Source organism: Triticum urartu, chromosome 2A, assembly GCF_056163025.1.
Source record: "Triticum urartu cultivar PI428250 chromosome 2A, HENAU_Tu73, whole genome shotgun sequence".
Lineage (NCBI taxonomy): Eukaryota > Viridiplantae > Streptophyta > Magnoliopsida > Poales > Poaceae > Triticum > Triticum urartu.
Window position 1 is genome coordinate 557720812 of NC_141874.1, and position 23377 is coordinate 557744188.

General features: G+C 46.2%; 1 protein-coding gene and 1 pseudogene across 1 annotated transcript; both read right to left on the reverse strand.

Moving 5' to 3' along the window:
* Positions 1-18840: 18840 nt before the first annotated feature.
* On the reverse strand, positions 18841-19667 carry LOC147985878 (uncharacterized). The gene has a single exon (XM_087539953.1). It carries the CDS (start codon positions 19578-19580, stop codon positions 19071-19073), a length of 510 nt encoding a protein of 169 aa, XP_087396079.1. The 5' UTR covers positions 19581-19667; the 3' UTR covers positions 18841-19070.
* Positions 19668-20612: 945 nt separating this feature from the next.
* On the reverse strand, positions 20613-21733 carry LOC147985879 (uncharacterized; annotated as a pseudogene).
* Between the last annotated feature and the right edge of the window lie 1644 nt (positions 21734-23377).

Genomic DNA, 23377 nt, shown 5'->3' on the forward strand with positions numbered 1-23377 from the left:
CGGGTTCGGGAGTCATGCAGACATGGCCGAGACAACTCTCCGGCCAATAACCAACAGCGGGATCTGGATACCCATGTTGGCTCCCACATGTTCCACGATGATCTCATCGGATGAACCACGATGTCGAGGATTCAATCAATCCCGTATACAATTCCCTTTGTCTATCGGTACGATACTTGCCCGAGATTCGATCGTCGGTATCCCGATACCTTGTTCAATCTCGTTACCGGCAAGTCTCTTTACTCGTTCCGTAACACATCATCCCGTGATCAACTCCTTGGTCACATTGTGCACATTATGATGATGTCCTACCGAGTGGGCCCAGAGATACCTCTCCGTTTACACGGAGTGACAAATCCCAGTCTCGATTCGTGCCAACCCAACAGACACTTTCGAAGATACCTTAGTGTACCTTTATAGCCACCCAGTTATGTTGTGACGTTTGGCACACCCAAAGCACTCCTATGGTATCCGGGAGTTGCACAATCTCATGGTCTAAGGAAATGATACTTGACATTAGAAAAGCTTTAGCAAACGAACTACACGATCTTTGTGCTAGGCTTAGGATTGGGTCTTGTCCATCACATCATTCTCCTAATGATGTGATCCCGTTATCAACGACATCCAATGTCCATGGTTAGGAAACTGTAACCATCTATTGATCAACGAGCTAGTCAACTAGAGGCTTACTAGGGACATGGTGTTGTCTATGTATCCACACATGTATCTGAGTTTCCTATCAATACAATTCTAGCATGGATAATAAACGATTATCATGAACAGGGAGATATAATAATAACCAATTTATTATTGCCTCTAGGGCATATTTCCAACAGTCTCCCACTTGCACTAGAGTCAATAATCCAGTTCACATCGATATGTGATTAACACTCAAGGTCACATCCCCATGTGACTAACACCCAAGAGTCTACTAGACTCAATGATCTAGTTCACATCACTATGTGATAAACACTCAAAGAGTTCTGGGTTTGATCATGTTATGCTTGTGAGAGAGGTTGTAGTCAACGGGTCTTGCCATATTCAGATCGCTCTGTATTTCACAAAACTTTATATCGTAGATGCTGCTACCACGTTCCACTTGGAGCTATTCCAAATTATTGCTCCATTATACGTATCCAGTATCTCTACTCAGAGCTATCCGAATAGGTGTTAAGCTTTCATCGACATAACTCTTTATGTCGAACTCTTTATCACCTCCATAATCGAGAAACATTTCATTATTCCTCTAAGGATAATTTTGACTGCTATCTGGTGATCCACTCCTAGATCACCTTTGTACCCTCTTGCCAGACATGTGGCAAGGCACACATCTGGTGCGGTACTCAGCATGGCATACCATATAGAGCCTATGACAAAAGCATAGGGGATGACCTTCGTCCTTCCTATTTCTTCTGCCGTGGTCAAGCTTTGAGTCTTACTCAACTTCACACCTTACAACTCAGGTAAGAACCCCTTCTTTGATTGATCTATTTTGAACTCCTTCAAAAACATGTCAAGGTGTGCGTTCTTTGAAATTATCATCAGGCTCTATCTCTATAGATCTTGATGCCCAATATGTAAGCAGCTTTATCCAGGTCTTCCTTTGAAAACACTCTTCAAACAACCGTTTATGCTTTCCAGAAATTCTACATCATTTCGAATCAACAATATGTCATCCACATATACTTATCAGAAATGTTGTAGTGCTCCCACTCACTTTCTTGTAAATACAAGTTTCTAGCAAACATTGTATAAACCTAAAAGCTTTGATCACTCCATCAAAGCATATATTCCGATTCCGAGATGCTTGCTCTAGTCCATAGAAGGATCGCTGGAGCCAGCATACCTTTTAGCATCCTTAGGATCGACAAAACCCTTTATTGTATCACATACAACTTTTCTTACGAAAAACTGGTAAGAAAACTTGTTTTGACATCCATCTGTAAGATTTCATAATCGAAAAATACAGCTAATGCTATCATAATTCCGACGGACTCAAGCATCGCTACGGGTGATAAATTCTCATCGTAGTCAACTCCTTGAACTTGTGAAAAGACTCTTTCCCACAAGTCGAGCTTCATAGACGGTAACATTACCGCCCACGTCCGTCTTCTTCTTAAAGATCCATTTATCTCAATGGCTTGCCGATCATCGGGCAAGTCCACCAAAGTCCATACTTTGTTCTGATATATGGATCCTATCTCGGATTTCATGGCTTCTAACCATTTGTCGGAATACGGGCCCACCATCGCTTCTCCATAGCTCGTAGGTTCATTGTTGTCTAACAACATGATATCTAAGACAGGATTACCGTACCACTCAGGAGTAGTACATATCCTTGTCGACCTACGAGGTTCGATAGCAACATGATCTGAAGCTTCATGATCACTATCATTAACTTCCTATTCAACAGACGTAGGTGCCACAGAAAACATCTTTCTGTGTTGCATCATTCTCTGGTTGAAATAAAGGTTCGACAACCTCATCAAGTTCTATCTTCCTCCCACTCAATTCTTTCGAGAGAAACTCCTTCTCGAGAAAGGACCCATTCTTAGCGACAAACAATTTGCCCTCCGATCTGAGATAGAAGGTATACCCAACTGTCACCTTTGGGTATCCTATGAAGATGTGTTTGTCCGCTTTTGGGTTCGAGCTTCTCCTGCTAAAGCCTTAAGCATCGCAGCCCCAAACATTAAGAAACGACAACTTTGGTTTCTTGCCAAACCAATGTTCATACGACGTCGTCTCAACGGACTTATATGGTGTCCTATCTAAAGTGAATGCAGCTGTCTCTAACGCATAACCTCAAAATAATAGTGGTAGATCGGTAAGAGACATCATAGGTCGCACCATATCTCATAGGGTTTGATTACGACGTTCGGACACACCATTACCCTGTGGTGTTCCAGGTGGCTTCAACTGTGAAACAATTCCACAATGTCTTAAGTGTTTACCAAACTCATAACTCAGAAATTCTCATTGATCAGATCGTAGGAATTTGATCTTCTTGTTATGATGATTCTTAACTTCACTCTGAAATCGCTTGAACTTTTCAAACGTTTCAGACTTGTGCTTCATTAAGTAAATATACCTATATCTACTCAAATCGTTAGTGAAGATGAGAAAATAGCGATATCCACTGCACGCTTCAATTCTCATTGGATCACACGCATCAGCATGTATGATTTCCAACAAGTCACTTGCCCGTTTCATCGTACCTGAAAACGGGGTCTTAGTCATCCTGCCCATGAGGCATGGCTCGCATGTGTCAAGTGATTCAAAATCAAGTGACTCCAAACATCCATCGACATGGAGTTTCTTCATGCATCTTATGCCAATATGACCTAAGCGGCAGTGCCACGAGAAGGTGGTACTATCATTATTAACTCTACATCTTTTGGCGTGAACATGTGTATTACCACGACCGAGATTCAATGAACCATTCACATAGGGTGCATGACCATGAAAGGTATCATTCATGTAAACAGAATAACTATTATTCTCTAACTTAAATGAATGACCGTCTTGCAATGAACATGATCTAATCATATTCATGCTCAACGTAGACACCTGATAACATTTATCTAGGTTCAATACTAATCCCGAAGGCAGATGGAGCGTGTGATGGTGATCTCATCAACTTTGGAAACACTTCCAACACACATCGTCACCTCGCCCTTAGCCAGTCTCCGTTTAGTCCATAGCTTTTGCTTCAAGTCACCAATAATAGCAACTGAACCGGTATCCAATACCCAGGTGCTACTTGGAGTACTAGTGAGGTACACATTAATAACACGTATATACTTTGTTGAAGTTGCCAGCCTTCTTATCTACCATGCATTTGGGGTAATTCCGCTACCAGTGACCGTTCCCCTTACATTAGAAGCACTCAGTCTCGGGTTTGGGTTCAACCTTGGGTTCCTTCACTGGAGCGGCACCTGGTTTGCCATCCATGAAGTTTCCCTTCTATCCCTTGCCCTTCTTGAAACCAGTGGTCTTGTTAAACCATCAACACTTGATGCTCCTTCTTGATTTCTACCTTTTGCGGTCTTAAGCACCGCGAACAGCTCCAGGATCAACTCCATCCCTTGCATGTCATAGTTCATCACAAAGATCTAGTAGCTTAGTGATAGTGGCTAGAGAACTCTATCAATCACTATCTTATCTGGAAGTTTAACTCCCACTTGATTTAAGTGATTGTAGCACCCAGACATTCTGAGCACATGCTCACTAGCTGAGTTATTCTCCTCCATCTTGTTGGCAAAAGAACTTGTCAGAGGTCTCACACCTCTCAACACGGGCATGAGCCTAAAATCCCAATTTCAGCTCTTGGAACATCTCATATGTTCTATGGCGTTCAAAACGTCATTGGAATCCCGATTCTAAGCCGTAACGTATGGTGCACTAAACTATCAAGTAGTCATCAGGATGTGTCTGTCAGGTGTTCACAACATCCACAGACGACGTTGTAGGGGTTTGCACATCGAGCGGTGCATCAAAGACGTAAGCCTTCTGTGTAGCAGTGAGGACACTCCTCGGACTACGGACCTAGTCCGCATCATTGCTTACAATATCTTTCAACTTAATCTTTCTCTAGGAACATATTGAAATAGGGAGCTACAACGTGAGCTATTTATCTACAACATATTTGCAAAGACAATTTAGACTATGTTCATGATAATTGAGTTCATCTAATCAAATTATTTAATGAACTCCCACTCAGATAGACATCCCTCTAGTCATCTAAGTGAAACATGATCCGAGTCAACTAGGCCGTGTCCGATCATCACGTGAGACGGACTAGTCAACATCGGTGAACATCTTCATGTTGATTGTATCTTCTATACGACTCATGTTCGACCTTTCGGTCTTCCGTGTTCCGAGGCCATGTCTGTACATGCTAGGCTCGTCAACTCAACCTAAGTGTTTCGCATGTGTTCCGAGGCCATGTCTGTACATGCTAGGCTCGTCAACACCCGTTGCATTCGAACGTTAGAATCTATCACACCCGATCATCACGTGGTGCTTCGAAACAACGAACCTTCGCAACGGTGCACAGTTAGGGGGAACACTTTTCTTGAAATTTTAGTGAGGGATCATCTTATTTAAGCTACCGTCGTTCTAAGCAAATAAGATGTAAAACATGATAAACATCACATGCAATCAAATAGTGACATGATATGGCCAATATCATTTTTCTCCTTTTGATCTCCATCTTCGGGGCTCCATGATCATCGTTGTCACCGGCATGACACCATGATCTCCATCATCATGATCTCCATCATCGTGTCTTCTTGAAGTTGTCTCGTCATCTATTACTTCTACTACTATGGCTAACGCTTTAGCAATAAAGTAAAGTAATTACATGACGTTTATGTTGACACGCAGGTCATAAATAAATTAAGACAACTCCTATGGCTCCTGCCGGTTGTCATACTCATAGACATGCAAGTCGTGATTCCTATTACAAGAACATGATCAATCTCATACATCACATATATCATTCATCACATCCTTTTGGCCATATCACATCACAAGGCATATGCTGCAAAAACAAGTTAGACGTCCTCTAATTGTTGTTGCAAGTTTTTACGTGGCTGCTATAGGATTCTAGCAAGAACGTTTCTTACCTACGCCAAAACCACAACGTGAATTGCCAATTTCTATTTACCCTTCATAAGGACCCTGTTCATCGAATCCGATCCGACTAAAGTGGGAGAGACAGACACCCGCCAGCCACCTTATGCAACTAGTGCATGTCAGTCGGTGGAACCGGTCTCACGTAAGCGTACGCGTAAGGTTGGTCCGGGCCGCTTCATCCCCCAATGCTGCCGAATCAAGATAAGACTAGTAACGGCAAGATAATTGACAATATCGACGCCCACAACTACTTTGTGTTCTACTCGTGCATAGTAACTATGCATAGACCTAGCTCTGATACCACTGTTGGGGAACGTAGCAGAAATTCAAAATTTTCTAAGCATCACCAAGATCAATCTATGGAGTAATCTAGCAACGAGGGGAAGGAGAGTGCATCTACATACCCTTGTAGATCGCTAAGCAGAAGCGTTCAAGTGAATGGGGTTGATGGAGTCGTACTCGTTGTGATCCAAATCACCGATGATCCTAGTGCCGAACAGACGGCACCTCCGTGTTCAACACATGTACAGCCCGGTGACGTCTCCTATGCCTTGATCCAGCAAGGGGAGAAGGAGAGGTTGGGGAAGACTCCATCCAGCAGCAGCACGACGGCGTGGTGATGGTGGAGGAGCGCGGGACTCTAGCAGGGCTTCGCTAAGCACTACGAGAGACGAGGAGGGAGAGGGGTAGGGCTGCGCCAACAGGGGAAGAATTCGTGTGTTGGGCTGCCCCTTAGCCTCCACTATATATAGGGGGAGAGGGAGGGCTGCGCCCCCACCTAGGGTTCCCTCCCTAGGGGTGGCAGCAGCCCCCAGATCCCATCTGGGTGGCGGCCACAAGGGGGAGAGGGGGAGGCGCACCTGGGGTGGGCCTTAGGGCCCATCTGCCCTAGGGTTTGCCCCCCTCCCCTCTTGGAGGCGCCTTGGGCCTTGGTGGGAGGCGCCCCAGCCCACCTAGGGGCTGTTCCCTTCCCACTATTGGCCCATGTAGGCCTCCGGGGCTGGTGGCCCCACCTGGTGGACCCCCGGACCCCTTCGGTGGTCCCGGTACACTACCGGTGATGCCCGGAACACTTCCGGTGGCCAAAACCATACTTCCTATATATTAATCTTTACCTCCGGACCATTCCGGAACTCCTCGTGACATCCGGGATCTCATCCGGGACTCCGAACAACATTCGGTAACCGCATACATACTTTCCCTATAACCCTAGCGTCATCGAACCTTAAGTGTGTAGACCCTACGGGTTCGGGAGTCATGCAGACATGGCCGAGACAACTCTCCGGCCAATAACCAACAGCGGGATCTGGATACCCATGTTGGCTCCCACATGTTCCACGATGATCTCATCGGATGAACCACGATGTCGAGGATTCAATCAATCCCGTATACAATTCCCTTTGTCTATCGGTACGATACTTGCCCGAGATTCGATCGTCGGTATCCCGATACCTTGTTCAATCTCGTTACCGGCAAGTCTCTTTACTCGTTCCGTAACACATCATCCCGTGATCAACTCCTTGGTCACATTGTGCACATTATGATGATGTCCTACCGAGTGGGCCCATAGATACCTCTCCGTTTACACGGAGTGACAAATCCCAGTCTCGATTCATGCCAACCCAACAGACACTTTCGGAGATACCTGTAGTGTACCTTTATAGCCACCCAGTTACGTTGTGACGTTTGGCACACCCAAAGCACTCCTATGGTATCCGGGAGTTGCACAATCTCATGGTCTAAGTAAATGATACTTGACATTAGAAAAGCTTTAGCAAACGAACTACACGATCTTTGTGCTAGGCTTAGGATTGGGTCTTGTCCATCACATCATTCTCCTAATGATGTGATCCCGTTATCAACGACATCCAATGTCCATGGTTAGGAAACCGTAACCATCTATTGATCAACGAGCTAGTCAACTAGAGGCTTACTAGGGACATGGTGTTGTCTATGTATCCACACATGTATCTGAGTTTCCTATCAATACAATTCTAGCATGGATAATAAATGATTATCATGAACAGGGAAATATAATAATAACCAATTTATTATTGCCTCTAGGGCATATTTCCAACAACTAAGTGGGTAGAAGCTATTCCAACTAGTAGTGCTGATCATAACACTTCTATTAAAATGCTTAAGGAAGTTATTTTCCCGAGGTTTGGAGTCCCTAGATATTTAATGACTGATGGTGGTTCACACTTTATTCATGGTGCTTTCCGTAAAATGCTTGCTAAATATGATGTTAATCATAGAATTGCATCTCCCTATCACCCACAGTCTAGTGGTCAAGTAGAGTTGAGCAATAGAGAGCTCAAATTAATTTTGCAAAAGACTGTTAATAGGTCTAGAAAGAATTGGTCTAAGAAACTTGATGATGCATTATGGGCTTATAGAACTGCATACAAAAATCCTATGGGTATGTCTCCGTATAAAATGGTCTACGAAAAAGCATGTCACCTACCTCTCGAACTAGAACATAAGGCAGGTTGGGCTATTAAAGAGCTTAACTATGATTTTAAACTTGCCGGTGAAAAGAGGTTATTTGATATTAGCTCACTTGATGAATGGAGAACCCAAGCATATGAAAATGCCAATTTGTTTAAAGAAAAAGTTAAAAGATGGCATGACAAAAGGATACAAAAGCGTGAGTTTAATGTAGGTGATTGTGTATTGTTATACAACTCTTGTTTAAGATTTTTTGCAGGAAAGCTTCTCTCTAAATGGGAAGGCCCCTATGTTATCGAAGAGGTCTATCATTCCGATGCCATAAAAATCAACAACTTCGAGGGCACAAATCCGAAGGTGGTAAATGGTCAAAGAATTAAACATTATATCTCAGGTAATCCCATAAATGTTGAAACCATTATTATTGAAACCGTAACCCCGGAGGAATACATAAGGGACACTTTCCGGAACGTTTCAGACTCCGAAAAGGAATAGGTATATGGTACAGTAAGTAAACCGACTCCAAAACAATTTTTAAGGCAATATTTCTCCGTTTTGGAATATTTAGAAAAATAGAAAAATAAGTAGCAGTCCGGGAAGGATACGAGGGCCCCACGAGGGTGGTGGGCGCGCCCAGGCCTACCTCGTGAGCACCTCGTGTGCCTTCCGGACTCCGTTTTCTTGCACGTTACGTATTTTGGTCGGTAAAAATTCATTATATAATCTCCCGGAGGTTTTGACTCCCGTATCACGCAAAAATCTCCTGTTTTTTGTTTCGAGCTGTTTTTCTGACAGATCTAGGTTATCATGACGGTCCCAAGCGCCTCCAAGGACAAGTTCTTCGAGAAGGTCATCAACCCTTACCTCGCTGAGGTGATGCGACACCCTCAAACCATTGAGCTGCGTGATGGGTTGCTGTACATCCGCGATGAAGAGGGACCAAAGGGGACCGGAAGCATAGAGACGAGGCTCGAAGCATTGGAGCAACAAGTTTTCAAGTGCCAGGGGATGGTGGAGCGTGGAATCAACGCTAGCCACATGATGCTCGCGGAGTTCACTAACAATTACAAGCCGGATGCCAAGAACACCGAGGAAGCCATCTTCAAGCTATATGAGAAGATTGAGCACCTCCAAGCCCAAGTCTATGACCTTCAAAACCAAAACTGTGAGTATGAATATAGATTCAAAAGAATGAGTTTGGCTGCAGATTTGAGGATTCCGGGGACTCGATCATCTTTCTATGATGGTGAACCTATGCCTTGGAAGATGGATGACAAGCCCGCATCATCAACAACACCTCCGCCATCTCCTCCAACAAAGAAGAATTGAGTATCTGGGTATGGGCACTCCCCTTGGCAACTGCCAAGCTTGGGGGAGGTGCGGCGGTATCGTATCACAATCACAACTCCTATCTTTACTGTTTTTATTAGTTCAATCCTATTAGTAGTATCTTGATCTAGTAGAATAAAGTTTATGGCGATCTAGTTCTGAGTTTTGCTTTATGATCTCTCTATGTAATCGAGTCCGTGAGCTATATAATAAAGATTAGTGTTGAGTCAAGGGCTTGATTATTTTGCCATGATCTTGGGTGAATAAAAGAAAAGAGAAAAGAATAAAAAGAAACAAAAAGTTCATATTGATCTTATTGAGAGTAATGACTTCACATAGAAAGAGTATGATGATTAAAAGTTGTTGGGAGTTGGCAGACATAGCTTTGGTCATTGTTGCAATTAATAGGAAGTAATAAGGAAAGAGAGGTTTTCACATATATAGATATATTATCATTGACATCTTTTATGATTGGGAGCACTCATTAAAATATGACATGCTAAAGAGTTGATGTTGGACAAGGAAGACAACTAATAAGTTATGTATTTCTTGTATCTGAGATAAAGTATGTTGTCATGGATCCTCTAACTTGTTGAGCTTGCCTTTCCCCCTCATGCTAGCCAAATTCTCAGCACCAAGTAGAAATACTACTTGTGCTTCCAAATACCCTTAAACCAGTTTTGCCATGAGAGTCCACCATATCTACCTATGGATTGAGTAAGATCCTTCAAGTAAGTTGGCATCGGTGCAAAGCAATAAAAATTGCTCTAAATATGTATGATTGATTGGTGTGGGAGAAATAAGCTTTATACGATCTTGTGATGTGGAAGTAATAAAAGCGACAGACTGCATAATAAAGGTTCATATCACAAGGGGCAATATAAAGTGACGGTCTTTCGCATTGAGATTTTATATATCCAACCCTAAAAGCGCATGGCAACCTCTTCTTCCCTTTGCGAAGGGCCTATCCTTTATTATTATATTCTACCTTATGCTAGAGTCATGGTGATCTTCACCTTTTCTTTTTCATTTTATCCTTTGGCAAGCTCAGCATGTTGGAAAGAACATGATATATATATATATATATATATATATATATATATATCTAATTGGATGTAGGGGAGCATGAACCATTATTGTTGACAGTACCCTTGAGGTAAAAGGTTGTGGGGCAAAACTATAAGTCCCTATCTTTCTCTGTGTCCGATTAAAACTCCGTAACCACAAGTATCGCGTGAGTGTTAGCAATTATGGAGGACTAAATGATAGTTGAGTATGTGGACTTGCTTTTTAGCTCTGACATAGACTCTTTCCGATGTTATGATAAATTGCAATTGCTTCAATGACTGAGATTATAGTTTGTCAGAGCCCAATAAGGTTTATGATTTATATTTTTGCATTGTGAATAGATCATCACTTGAACATAAGTAATCATATGACAAAATCTATATATGTTGCTGTTATGAGAATAATCATGATGCCTTCATGCCCGTATTTTATTTTTATCGACGCCTCTACCTCTAAACATGAGGACATATTTATTGTTATCGGCTTTTCGCTTGAGGACAAGCGAGGTCTAAGCTTGGGGGAGTTGATACGTCCATTTTGCATCATGCTTTTATATCGATATTTATCGCATTATGGACTGTTATTTCACTCTATATCACAATACTTATGGCTATTCTCTCTTATTTTACAAGGTTTACATAAAGAGGGAGAATGCCGGCAGCTGGAATTCTGGTCTGGAAAAGGAGCAAATATTAGAGACCTATTCTGCGCAACTCCAAAAGTCTTGAAACTCCACGGAATGTCTTAGAAGAAATAAAGAAAAATCCACGCCAAAGATGAAGGCCAGGGGGCCCACACCCTGCTCACGAGGGTGGGGGGCGCCCTCCCCCCTAGGGCGCGCCCCCCTACCTCATGGGCCCCCTGGTGGCTCTCCGACGCTCATCTTCTCCTATATGAGGTCTTTCGATGAGAAAAAAGAAGGAGGAACTTTTCGGGACGAGACTCCGCCGCCACGAGGCGGAACCTTGGCGGATCCAATCTAGTGAAGGAAATATGCCCTAGAGGCAATAATAAAGTTATTATTTATTTCCTTATATCATGATAAATGTTTATTATTCATGCTAGAATTGTATTAACCGGAAACGTAATACTTGTGTGAATACATAGACAAACAAAGTGTCACTAGTATGCCTCTACTTGACTAGCTCGTTAATCGAAGATGGTTATGTTTCCTAACCACAGACATGAGTTGTCATTTGATTAACGGGATCACATAATTAGGAGAATGATGTGATTGACATGACCCATTCCATTAGCTTAGCACCCGATCGTTTAGTATGTTGCTATTGCTTTATTCATGACATATACATGTTCCTATGACTATGAGATTATGCAACTCCCGTTTACCGGAGGAACACTTTGTGTGCTACCAAACGTCACAACGTAACTGGGTGATTATAAAGGTGCTCTACAGGTGTCTCCAAAGGTACATGTTGGGTTGGCGTATTTTGAGATTAGGATTTGTCGCTCTGATTGTCGGAGAGGTATCTATGGGCCCTCTCAGTAATGCACATCACTTAAGCCTTGCAAGCAATGCAACTAATAGGTTAGTTGCAAGATGATGTAAAGCGCATGAAGAAACTCCATACTGATGGACTTTTGGAACCACTTGATTATGAATCACTTGGTACTTGCGAACCGTGCCTCATGGGCAAGATGACTAAAACGCCGTTCTCCGGTACTATGGAGAGAGCAGCAGATTTGTTGGAAATCATACATACAGATGTATGTGGTCCAATGAATGTTGAAGCTCGTGGCGGATATCGTTATTTTCTCACCTTCACAGATGATTTAAGCAGATATGGGTATATCTACTTAATGAAACATAAGTCTGAAACATTTGAAAAGTTCAAAGAATTTCAGAGTGAAGTTGAAAATCATCGTAACAAGAAAATAAAGTTTCTACGATCTGATTGTGGAGGAGAATATTTGACTTATGAGTTTGGTTTACATTTGAAACAATGCGGAATAGTTTCGCAACTCACGCCACCCGGAACACCACAACGTAATGGTGTGTCCGAACGTCGTAATCGTACTTTACTTGATATGGTGCGATCTATGATGTCTCTTACAGATTTACCGCTATCGTTTTGGGGTTATGCTTTAGAGACGGCCGCATTCAAGTTAAATAGGGCACCATCAAAATCCGTTGAGATGACGCCTTGTGAACTATGGTTTGGCAAGAAACCAAAGTTGTCGTTTCTGAAAGTTTGGGGTTGCGATGCTTATGTGAAAAAGCTTCAACCTGATAAGCTCGAACCCAAATCGGAGAAATGTGTCTTCATAGGATACCCGAAGGAGACTGTTGGGTACACCTTCTATCACAGATCCGAAGGCAAGACATTTTTTTGCTAAGAATGGATCCTTTCTAGAGAAGGAGTTTCTCTCGAAAGAAGTGAGTGGGAGGAAAGTAGAAATTGATGAGGTAACTGTACCTGCTCCCTTATTGGAAAGTAGTACATCATAGAAACCGGTTTCTGTGACACCTACACCAATTAGTGAGGAAGCTAATGATGATGATCATGAAACTTCAAAACAAGTTACTACTGAACCTTGTAGATCAACCAGAGTAAGATCTGCACCAGAGTGGTACGGTAATCCTGTTCTGGAAGTCATGCTACTAGATCATGATGAACCTACGAACTATGAAGAAGCAATGGTGAGCCCAGATTCCGCAAAATGGCTTGAAGCCATGAAATCTGAGATGGGATCCATGTATGAGAACAAAGTGTGGACTTTGGTTGACTTGCCCAATGATCGGCAAGCAATTGAAAATAAATGGATCTTCAAGAAGAAGACTGACGCTGACGGTAATGTTACTGTCTACAAAGCTCGACTTGTCGCAAAAGGTTTTCGACAAGTTTAAGGGATTGACTACGATGAGACCTTCTCACCCATAGTGATGCTTAAGTCTGTCCGAATCATGTTAGAAATTGCCACATTTTATGATTATGAAATTTGGCAGATGGATGTCAAAACTGCATTCCTGAATGGATTTCTGGAAGAAGAGTTGTATATGATGCAGCCGGAAGGTTTTTTCGATCCAAAGGAAGCTAACAAAGTGTGCAGGCTCCAGCGATCCATTTATGGACTGGTGCAAGCATCTCGGAGTTGGAATAAACGCTTTGATAGTGTGATCAAAGCATTTGGTTTTGTACAGACTTTTGGAGAAGCCTGTATTTACAAGAAAGTGAGTGGGAGCTCTGTAGCATTTCTGATATTATATGTGGATGACATATTGCTAATCGAAAATGATATAGAATTTCTGGATAGCATAAAGGGATACTTGAATAAGAGTTTTTCAATGAAAGACCTCGGTGAAGCTGCTTACATATTGGGCATTAAGATCTATAGAGATAGATCAAGACGCTTAATTGGACTTTCACAAAGCACATACCTTGACAAAGTTTTGAAGAAGTTCAAAATGGAACAAGCAAAGAAAGGATTTTTGCCTGTGTTACAAGGTGTGAAGTTGAGTAAGACTCAATGCCCGACCACTGTAGAAGATAGAGAGAAAATGAAAGATGTTCCCTATGCTTCAGCCATAGGCTCTATCATGTATGCAATGCTATGTACCAGACCTGATGTGTGCCTTGCTATAAGTCTAGCAGGGAGGTACCAAAGTAATCCAGGAGTGGATCACTGGACAGCGGTGAAGAACATCCTGAAATAACTGAAAATGACTAAGGATATGTTTCTCGTATATGGAGGTGACAAAGAGCTCATCATAAATGGTTACATTTATGCAAGCTTTGACACTGCTCCGGACGATTCTAAATCGCAAATCGGATACGTATTTACATTAAACGGTGGAGTTGTCAGTTGGTGCAGTTCTAAACAAAGCATCATGATGGGATCTACATGCGAAGCGGAGTACATAGCTGCTTCGGAAGTAGCAAATGAAGGAGTCTGGATGAAGGAGTTCATATCCGATCTAGGTGTCATACCTAGTGCATCGGGTCCAATGAAAATATTTTGTGACAATACTGGTGCAATTGCCTTGGCAAAGGAATCCAGATTTCACAAGAGAACCAAGCACATCAAGAGACGCTTCAATTCCATCCGGGATCTAGTCCAGGTGGGAGACATAGAGATTTGCAAGATACATACGGATCTGAATGTAGCAGACCCATTGACTAAGCCTCTTCCACGAGCAAAACATGATCAGCACCAAGGCTCCATGGGTGTTAGAATCATTACTGTGTAATCTAGATTATTGACTCTAGTGCAAGTGGGAGACTGAAGGAAATATGCCCTAGAGGCAATAATAAAGTTATTATTTATTTCCTTATATCATGATAAATGTTTATTATTCATGCTAGAATTGTATTAACCGGAAACATAATACTTGTGTGAATACATAGGCAAACAAAGTGTTACTAGTATGCCTCTACTTGACTAGCTCGTTAATCAAAGATGGTTATGTTTCCTAACCACAGACATGAGTTGTCATTTGATTAATGGGATCACATCATTAGGAGAATGATGTGATTGACATGACCCATTCCATTAGCTTAGCACCCGATCGTTTAGTATGTTGCTATTGCTTTCTTCATGACATATACATGTTCCTATGACTATGAGATTATACAACTCCCGTTTACCGGAGGAACACTTTGTGTGCTACCAAATGTCACAACGTAACTGGGTGATTATAAAGGTGCTCTATAGGTGTCTCCAAAGGTACATGTTGGGTTGGCGTATTTCGAGATTAGGATTTGTCGCTCTGATTGTCGGAGAGGTATCTCTGGGCCCTTTCGGTAATGCACATCACTTAAGCCTTGCAAGCAATGCAACTAATAAGTTAGTTGCAAGATGATGCATTACGGAACGAGTAAAGAGACTTGCCGGTAATGAGATTGAACTAGGTATTGAGATATCGACGATAGAATCTCGGGCAAGTAACATACCGATGACAAAGGGAACAACGTATGTTGTTATGCGGTCTGACCGATAAAGATCTTCGTAGAATATGTAGGAGCCAATATGAGCATCCAGGTTCCGCTATTGGTTATTGACCGGAGACGTGTCTCGGTCATGTCTACATTGTTCTCGAACCCGTAGGGTCCGCACGCTTAACGTTACGATGCCAGTTTCATTATGAGTTTATATATTTTGATGTACCGAAGGTTGTTCGGAGTCCCGGATGTGATCATGGACTTGACGAGGAGTCTCGAAATGGTCGAGACATAAAGATCGATATATTGGACGACTATATTTGGACACCGGAAAGGTTCCAGGTGAGATTGGGACAATACCGGATCACCGGGAGGTTATCGTAACCCCCCGGGAGGTATATGGGCCTTATTGGGCCTTAGTGGAAAGGAGGGGAAAGGAGCAAGGGAGGGGGCGCCCCCCCAAGCCCAATCCGAATTGGGAGGGGGGCCGGCCCCCCTTTCCTTCCTCCCTCCTTCCTCTTCCTTCCCTCTTCCTTCCCTCTCCTACTCCTAATAGGAAAAGGGGGAGTCCTACTCCCGGTGGGAGTTGGACTCCCCCCCTTGGGCGCGCCACCCTCCTTGGCCAGCCCCCTCCTCCACTCCTTTATATACGGGGGCAGGGGGCACCCCAGAGACACAACAATTGATCATTGATCTCTTAGCCGTGTGCGGTGCCCTCCTCCACCATAATCCTCGATAATATTGTAGCGGTGCTTAGGCGAAACCCTGCGACGGTAGAACATCAAGATAGTCACCACGCCGTCGTGCTGACAGAACTCATCCCCGACACTTTGCTGGATCGGAGTCCGGGGATCGTCATCGAGCTGAACGTGTGCAAAAACTCGGAGGTGCCGTAGTTTCGGTGCTTGATCGGTCGGGCCGTGAAGACATACGACTACATCAACCGTGTTGTTATAACGCTTCCGCTTCCGGTCTACGAGGGTACGTAGACAACACTCTCCCCTCTCGTTGCTGCGCATCACCATGATCTTGCGTGTGCATAGGAATTTTTTTGAAATTACTACGTTCCCCAACATCTAGAGCTCGGCAGAGCTGTTCTGCCGGGGAAACTTCCCTCCCGGAGGGGGAAATCATCACCATCGTCATCACCAACGCTCCTCTCATCGGGAGAGGGCAATCTCCATCAACATCTTCACCAGCACCATCTCATCTCCAAACCCTAGTTCATCTCTTGTATCCAATTCTTGTCTCAAAGTCCGAGATTGGTGCTAGTAGGTTGCTGGTAGTGTTGATTACTCGTAGTTGATGCTAGTTGGTTTAATTGGTGGAAGATCATATGTTCAGATCCTATATGCATATTATTACCCCTCTGATTATGAACATGAATATGCTTTGTGAGTAATTACGTTCGTTCCCGAGGACAAGGGAGAAGTCTTGCTATGAGTAGTCATGTGAATTTGGTATTCGTTTGACATTTTGATAAGATGTATATTGTTTAGCCTCTAGTGGTGTTATGTGAACGTCAACTACATAACACTTCACCATTATTTGGGCCTAGAGAAAGGCATTGGGAAGTAATAAGTAGATGATGGGTTGCTAGAGTGATAGAAGCTTAAACCCTAGTTTATGCGTTGCTTCGTAAGGGGCTGATTTGGGTCCATATGTTTCATACTATGGTTAGGTTTACCTTAATACTTTTGTTGTAGTTGCAGATGCTTGCAATAGAGGTTAATCATAAGTGGGATGCTTGTTCAAGTAAGAACAGCACCCAAGCACCGGTCAACCCACATATCAAATTATCAAAGTATCGAACGCGAATCATATGAACGTGATGAAAACTAGCTTGACGATATTCCCATGTGTCCTCGAGAGTGCTTTTCCTATTATAAGAGTATGTTCCGGCTTGTCCTTTGCTACAAAAGGATTGGGCCACCTTGCTGCACTTTATTTACTTTTATTACTTGTTGCTCGTTACAATCTATCTTATCACAACACTATCTGTTACCACTTATTTCAGTACTTGCAGAGAATACCTTGCTGAAAACCGCTTATCATTTCCTTCTGCTCCTCGTTGGGTTCGACATTCTTACTTATCGAAAGGACTACGATAGATCCCCTATACTTGTGGGTCATCAGAGGCCATATTTATTTGCAAAAGAACTATTCTAAATCCTGATTGATGCACATTGGAAGAATATCATTCGTGTATTGCGAGCTGAGGAACAATTGGATATGCCACTTTTGCGATGAGATATTTAAATATGTGTAGTGTGTAAAATAAAATAATTCTCTACATCTCCTTTCTCCCGGTTCACATTCATTTACTACAATGCATTTCTTTCGTCATTTTTATCATGTCGCGTGCTTCCTTGAGTGGCGAGATGAAATTTACAATATCGTCGAGACATGTAGAAGTGCATGCTCTAGCCAATGCAACCAAAAGACCGATCTGATGGAAGAGACTAGGCAGCACATTATACGTCAACACTCCCCTCACGTGTGGCTCCCTCAGGCCTAAACGTGGACCGAAAGTGGGCTGCAATTTAATTGTGCCAGCTGGGTAGAAGTGCATGCTCTAACCAATGCAACCAAAAGACCGATCTGATAGAAGAGACTAAGCAGCACATTATACATCAACAAAACGTATGTTTGTTTTGAGGCTGATTAGGATTTATTTTCACCCTACACCTTTTTGTTAGGTTGATTAAGGTCAATTTCCGCGGTACGATGTTGTGGCATGCATTGGAGTGAACTGTGCTTAGTGTTGCACCTTTTTCTAGGGAAGTCCATCATGGTTCTCTTTATTGATATCAAATAACAATTACACTTTTTATGAGATTTTACATTAAAGAAAACTAGGGGTTCATCAACCCAATTATAATGATTTTTTAGATAAATATAAAGTATACAACTAACTCCTGTATCATATCATTCGCTTCTTTTCGTTAGATGCTTCAATTTGATCCTCGAAACATAAGCCTGCATGGGAATCACAATGGTCGATAAAAAAGTGAGATGCAGAAAGAGAAATTTTTATGCTTTGTTGTAACGTGCTTGAGGCATTTTTTGCCTTTTGTCCGTAACAACGCACGAGCATTGTCATAGTGAGTGTAAAAATACACTCGTCATCAGGCATGGTGTATGTTTGCTACTGGTGAGACGAGGCACAGTCGAGCTGGGCATAGAGGAAGTGATGACATGCACCCAAGGTGTTGAACATAATGCACGAGGGAGAACAGGGGAGAGGGGTCATCTCTAATGTGTGGCATTATTTGCCAACTCAGTCTAAGCCTCTAAGGGGTGGGCCCACTGGTTGCAGCTAGGCGCCGTCAATGCTTTATACAAATTTATACTACATTTCATATTAATTATGTGTTGTTTCTGTTCTATATTTTTAATTCCCTGCGATGTAAACAGGCATTCACATGAAATTTCATATGAATCAGACCATTCTTCTTATTTTTTTTCCTTAGGGAATCCATTTCCCATACGAGCAGGGGAGAGAACAGGGTAACAGGCCTCAACTTGTACAAACAGGACTAATTCAGGCCGACATTGTATGAGCACACTGGCCCAATTCATCCAAGGCCGAAAGAGACGACGGGCTTGTTAACAGAAGCCCGGCTAGCTAGTAGGAAATTCCTGGCAAATGGGTCCTCGCCCCTCGGTGGCATCCGTCACTGGCTAGTCGGCCACAGGCCAGAGGGACTGCACGAGCTCGGCGTAGCAGGCGAAGACGACGGCCAGGGCCAGCCCGAGCAGCGCCGCGCCGACGGCCACCGGCGCGCTCCCGGCCACCCATAGCGACATGCTCACCAGGAGCGCCATGGCGAAGGACCACAGCAGCACCTGCGCGGCCGCCGCCCGCGCCCACGCGAGCCGCTGCCGGGCGCCGTCCTCCGGGAGCGCGCACAGCGCCAGCAGGGACGTGAGCACGCAGAAGCTGAGCAGCTGCGACGCGAACACCGTGAGCAGGAGGTACTCCTCGCGCGCCTTCAGCTGCGCGGCGAACAGCGCGCCGGCGACGAGGACGACCAGCGAGAGCGTCCGCGTCGCCGTGGGCGAGGCGCAGGAGCACGACCTGCAGTTGCCGCAGCCGGCGCCGGACGGCGGCGGGATCTCGTCCGCCTCCGCCGCGGCTAGCAGCGGCTGCTGCTTCTCCATGTCGGGATCCGGCTCGTCGGTGGCTCCCATCACGCACGCACAATGGTACGCGAGTTGTCTGTGTCTCCACAATCCGAGCAGGCGGAACCGCGGAGGCGGGGTATATAAGCGGAGACGCCGCTTGCTGATAAGCTCGGGCGCGGGAGAACCAAGATATACGTGTGTGTAAAAGGCCAATCTTGAATGGCCAGCGGGATTTACAAGATTGGAAGGACCTGCGTACGTCTGAGTATCTTAGGCAGCTCGAGAAAGTACAAAACAAAAACCCTCCTCGTACAATCTTTTTTTCTTTAACTGTGGATCCAAATCCAACAGCCTATGCATGTTCTTCCCTCAGGGAGCAAGGGCAGTCCCGGTGATCATTGCTCACACTCTGCAAGCTGATGCTTGAGGCTCTTTCGTTTTGTAACAGAATAAGAGGAAACGAGATAGACAGAAAGAAAGAGCTGCAACGTTTTGCACGCCGCGCCTGTTGGAACCGCTCTCACACGGATGGATGGAGGTAGAAGAAGGAGAAGCACACAGTATACTGAAGTTTTACCCGGTTTTACAACCCCGTTACTATTCCCAAAGTATTAACTGAATTTGCAAACACAGTCGTGACCGTGCTTTGTAGTCCTACAGCAGAGTAGCGCCCACGCACACATGACCCGGCCATGGCCACTAATCCATGCATGCATAACTAATCCACCCATGCACTAAAAAACTTACTTGACCGGCCCACGCAAGTAGGTAGCTTATCCATCCATTGCATGCACGAACTAATCAACAATGTATGCAGTGACTACTACCACTACGTCACACACCCACGCACACCTACGCCACGTCCCCGTTGCGTCCTGCCCGTCCCGCGCGTCACCGACACGCCCGACGAACCTGACGAGCCCGACGGCATAAGTGTGTCCCGCCCGTTTCGCGCGCACCCGACGAGTCCAACCACACATGCCGTGGCTTATTCCAACACACACCCTCTAAGCCACCGCTTAGAAAAGTCCGTCGTAGTCGACGTTGGCACCGGCCAAGAGAGCTTGCTCCGTCGCCGGTCCTTTCCACAGCTGCGGGCACTCGCGCCGGAAGTGCCCGTGCTCCCCGCACTTGTAGCAGCGCCTGCGCCTGTTGCCGCCGCTCCCCGACGCCACGCTGCGCCCGTCGTCGTCGTCCCGAGCACTGCCATGTCAACGCTCCCGCGCTGCCCACTGCGCCGCCGTCATGAGCAGCTGCTCACCCCCGCACTCGCCGCCGTCTTGTCCACGGCGCCGAACCCGCTCGTCCAACGCACGCAGCCGCCCAAGCGCTTCGTCGAACGCCATCGTTGTCACGTCGTGAAACTGCTCGATGCCGGCGACGACGGGGAAGAGGCGATCCGGCACCATATCCAGCAACTTCTTGATAAGTGCCGCGTCGCCCAGCGTTTCCCCGAGGTTGGCATACCTCGCCGCCATTGCCGCGAGCCTCCCGCCGTACACGTCAGCTCCTCGCCGTCCGCCATCTTCATCCGGTCGAATTCGCCGTGCAGCGTCCCCAGCCTCGCCGCGCGGACCCGATCGACGCCAATGAACCTCACCTTCAGGGAGTCCCATACCTCCCTGGCGGTGAGCTTCATCGACACCTGCAGCAGCACATCCTCCGGCAACGCCCCGAGAAGCAACGCGCGCGCCATCTTGTCCTTCCGCGCGTTCACCGCCGCATCGTCCGGTGCCACCGCCTCCCATACGGTGTGGACGTCGAGGATCGCCTGCGCCTTGATGGCCCAGACCGTGTAGTTGTCCGCTGTCAGCATCGGCAACGCCATCGTCGCCGATCCGCCCGCGCCGCCGCCGTGTGGGACGAGCGCCATGGTCGTCGATGATCGCCCAAACCGAAGCTCTGTATACCAATTGTTGGAACCGCTCTCACACACGGATAGATGAAGGTAAAAGAAGAAGGAGCACACAGTACACTGGAGTTTCACCCGATTTCGCAGCTCCGTTACTATTTCCAGAGTACTAACTGAATTTACAAACACAGTCGTGACCGTGCTTTGTAGTCCTACAGCAGAGTAGCGCCCACGCACACATGACCCGGCCATGGCCACTAATCCACCCATGCACTAAAAAACTTACTTGACCGGCCCACGCAAGTAGGTAGCTTATCCATCCGTTGCATGCACGGACTAATCAACAATCTATGCACTGACTACTACCACTACGTCACACACGCACGCACACCTACGCCACGTCCCCGCTGCGTCCCGCGCGCCACCGACACGCCCGACGAATCCGATCAGCCCGACGATACAAGTATGTCCCGTCTGTCCTGCGCGTACCCGACGTGCCCGACGAGTCCGACCACACATGCCGTGGCTTATTCCAACACACACCCCCTAAACCACGGCTTAGAGGAGTTCGTCGTCGTCGACGTTGGCACCGGCCAAGAGAGCCTGCTCCGCCGCCGGTCCTTTCCGCAGCTGCGGGCACTCGCGCCAGAAGTGCCCGTGCTTCCCGCACTTGTAGCAGCGCCTGCGCCTGTTGCTGCCGCTCCCCGACGCCATGATGCGCCCGTTGTCGTCGTCCCGAGCACCGCCGTGTCGATGCTCCCGCGCTGCCCATTGCGCCGCCGTCATGAGCAGCTGCTCACCCCTGCGCTCGCCGCCGTCTTGTCCACGGCGCCGAACTCGCTCGTCGAATGCACGCAGCCACCCGAGCGCTTCGTCGAACGCCATCGTCGTCACGTCGTGGAACTGCTCGATACCTACGATGACGGGGAAGAGGCGATCCAGCACCGTATCCAGCAACTTCTTGACAAGTGTTGCGTCGCCCAGCGTCTCCCCGAGGTTGGCATACCTCGCCGCCATCGCCGCGAGCCTCCCGCCGTACATGTCGAGCTCCTCGCCGTCCGCCATCTTCATCCGGTCGAATTCGTCGTGCAGCGTCCCCAGCCTCGCCGCGCGGACCCGATCGGCGCCAACGAACCTCACCTTCAGGGAGTCCCATACCTCCCTGGCGGTGAGCTTCATTGACACCTGCAGCAGCACATCCTCCATCAACGCCCCGAGAAGCAACGCGCGTGCCATCTTGTCCTTCCGCGCGTTCACCGCCGCGTCGCCCGGCGCCACCGCCTCCCATACGGTGTGGACGTCGAGGATCGCCTGCGCCTTGATGGCCCAGACTGTGTAGTTGTCCGCGGTCAGCATCGGCATCGCCATCGTCGCTGATCCGCCCGCACCGCCGCCGTGTGGGACAAGCTCCATGGTCGCCGGTGATCGCCCGAACCGAAGCTCTGTATACCAATTGTTGAAACCGCTCTCTTACACGGATGGATGGAGGTAGAAGGAGAAGCACACAGTACACTGGAATTTCACCCGGTTTCGCAGCCGCATTACTATTCCCAGAGTACTAACTGAATTTACAAACACAGTCATGACCGTGCTTTGTAGTCCTACAGCAGAGTAGCGCCCACGCACACATGACCCGACCATGGCCACTAATCCATGCATGCATAACTAATCCACCCATGCACTAAAAAACTTACTTGACCGGCCCATGCAAGTAGGTAGCTTATCCATCCGTTGCATGCACGGACTAATCAACAATGTATGCACCGACTACTACCACTACGTCACACACACACGCACACCTACGCCATGTCCCCGCTGCGCCCCGCGCGTCCCGCCCGTCCCGCGCGCCACCGACACACCCGACGAACCCGACAAGCCCGACGGTACAAGTGTGTCTCGCCCGTCCCGCGCGCACCCAAAGTGCCCGACCACACATGTCATGGCTTATTCCAACACACACCCCCTAAGCCACGGCTTAGAGAAGTTCGTCGTCGTCGACGTTGGCACCGGC

What these genes read in the sequence shown, in the direction of transcription:
- LOC147985878 (XM_087539953.1), bottom strand. Translation starts at nt 19,580, where the DNA reads ATGGGAGCCACCGACGAGCCGGATCCCGACATGGAGAAGCAGCAGCCG.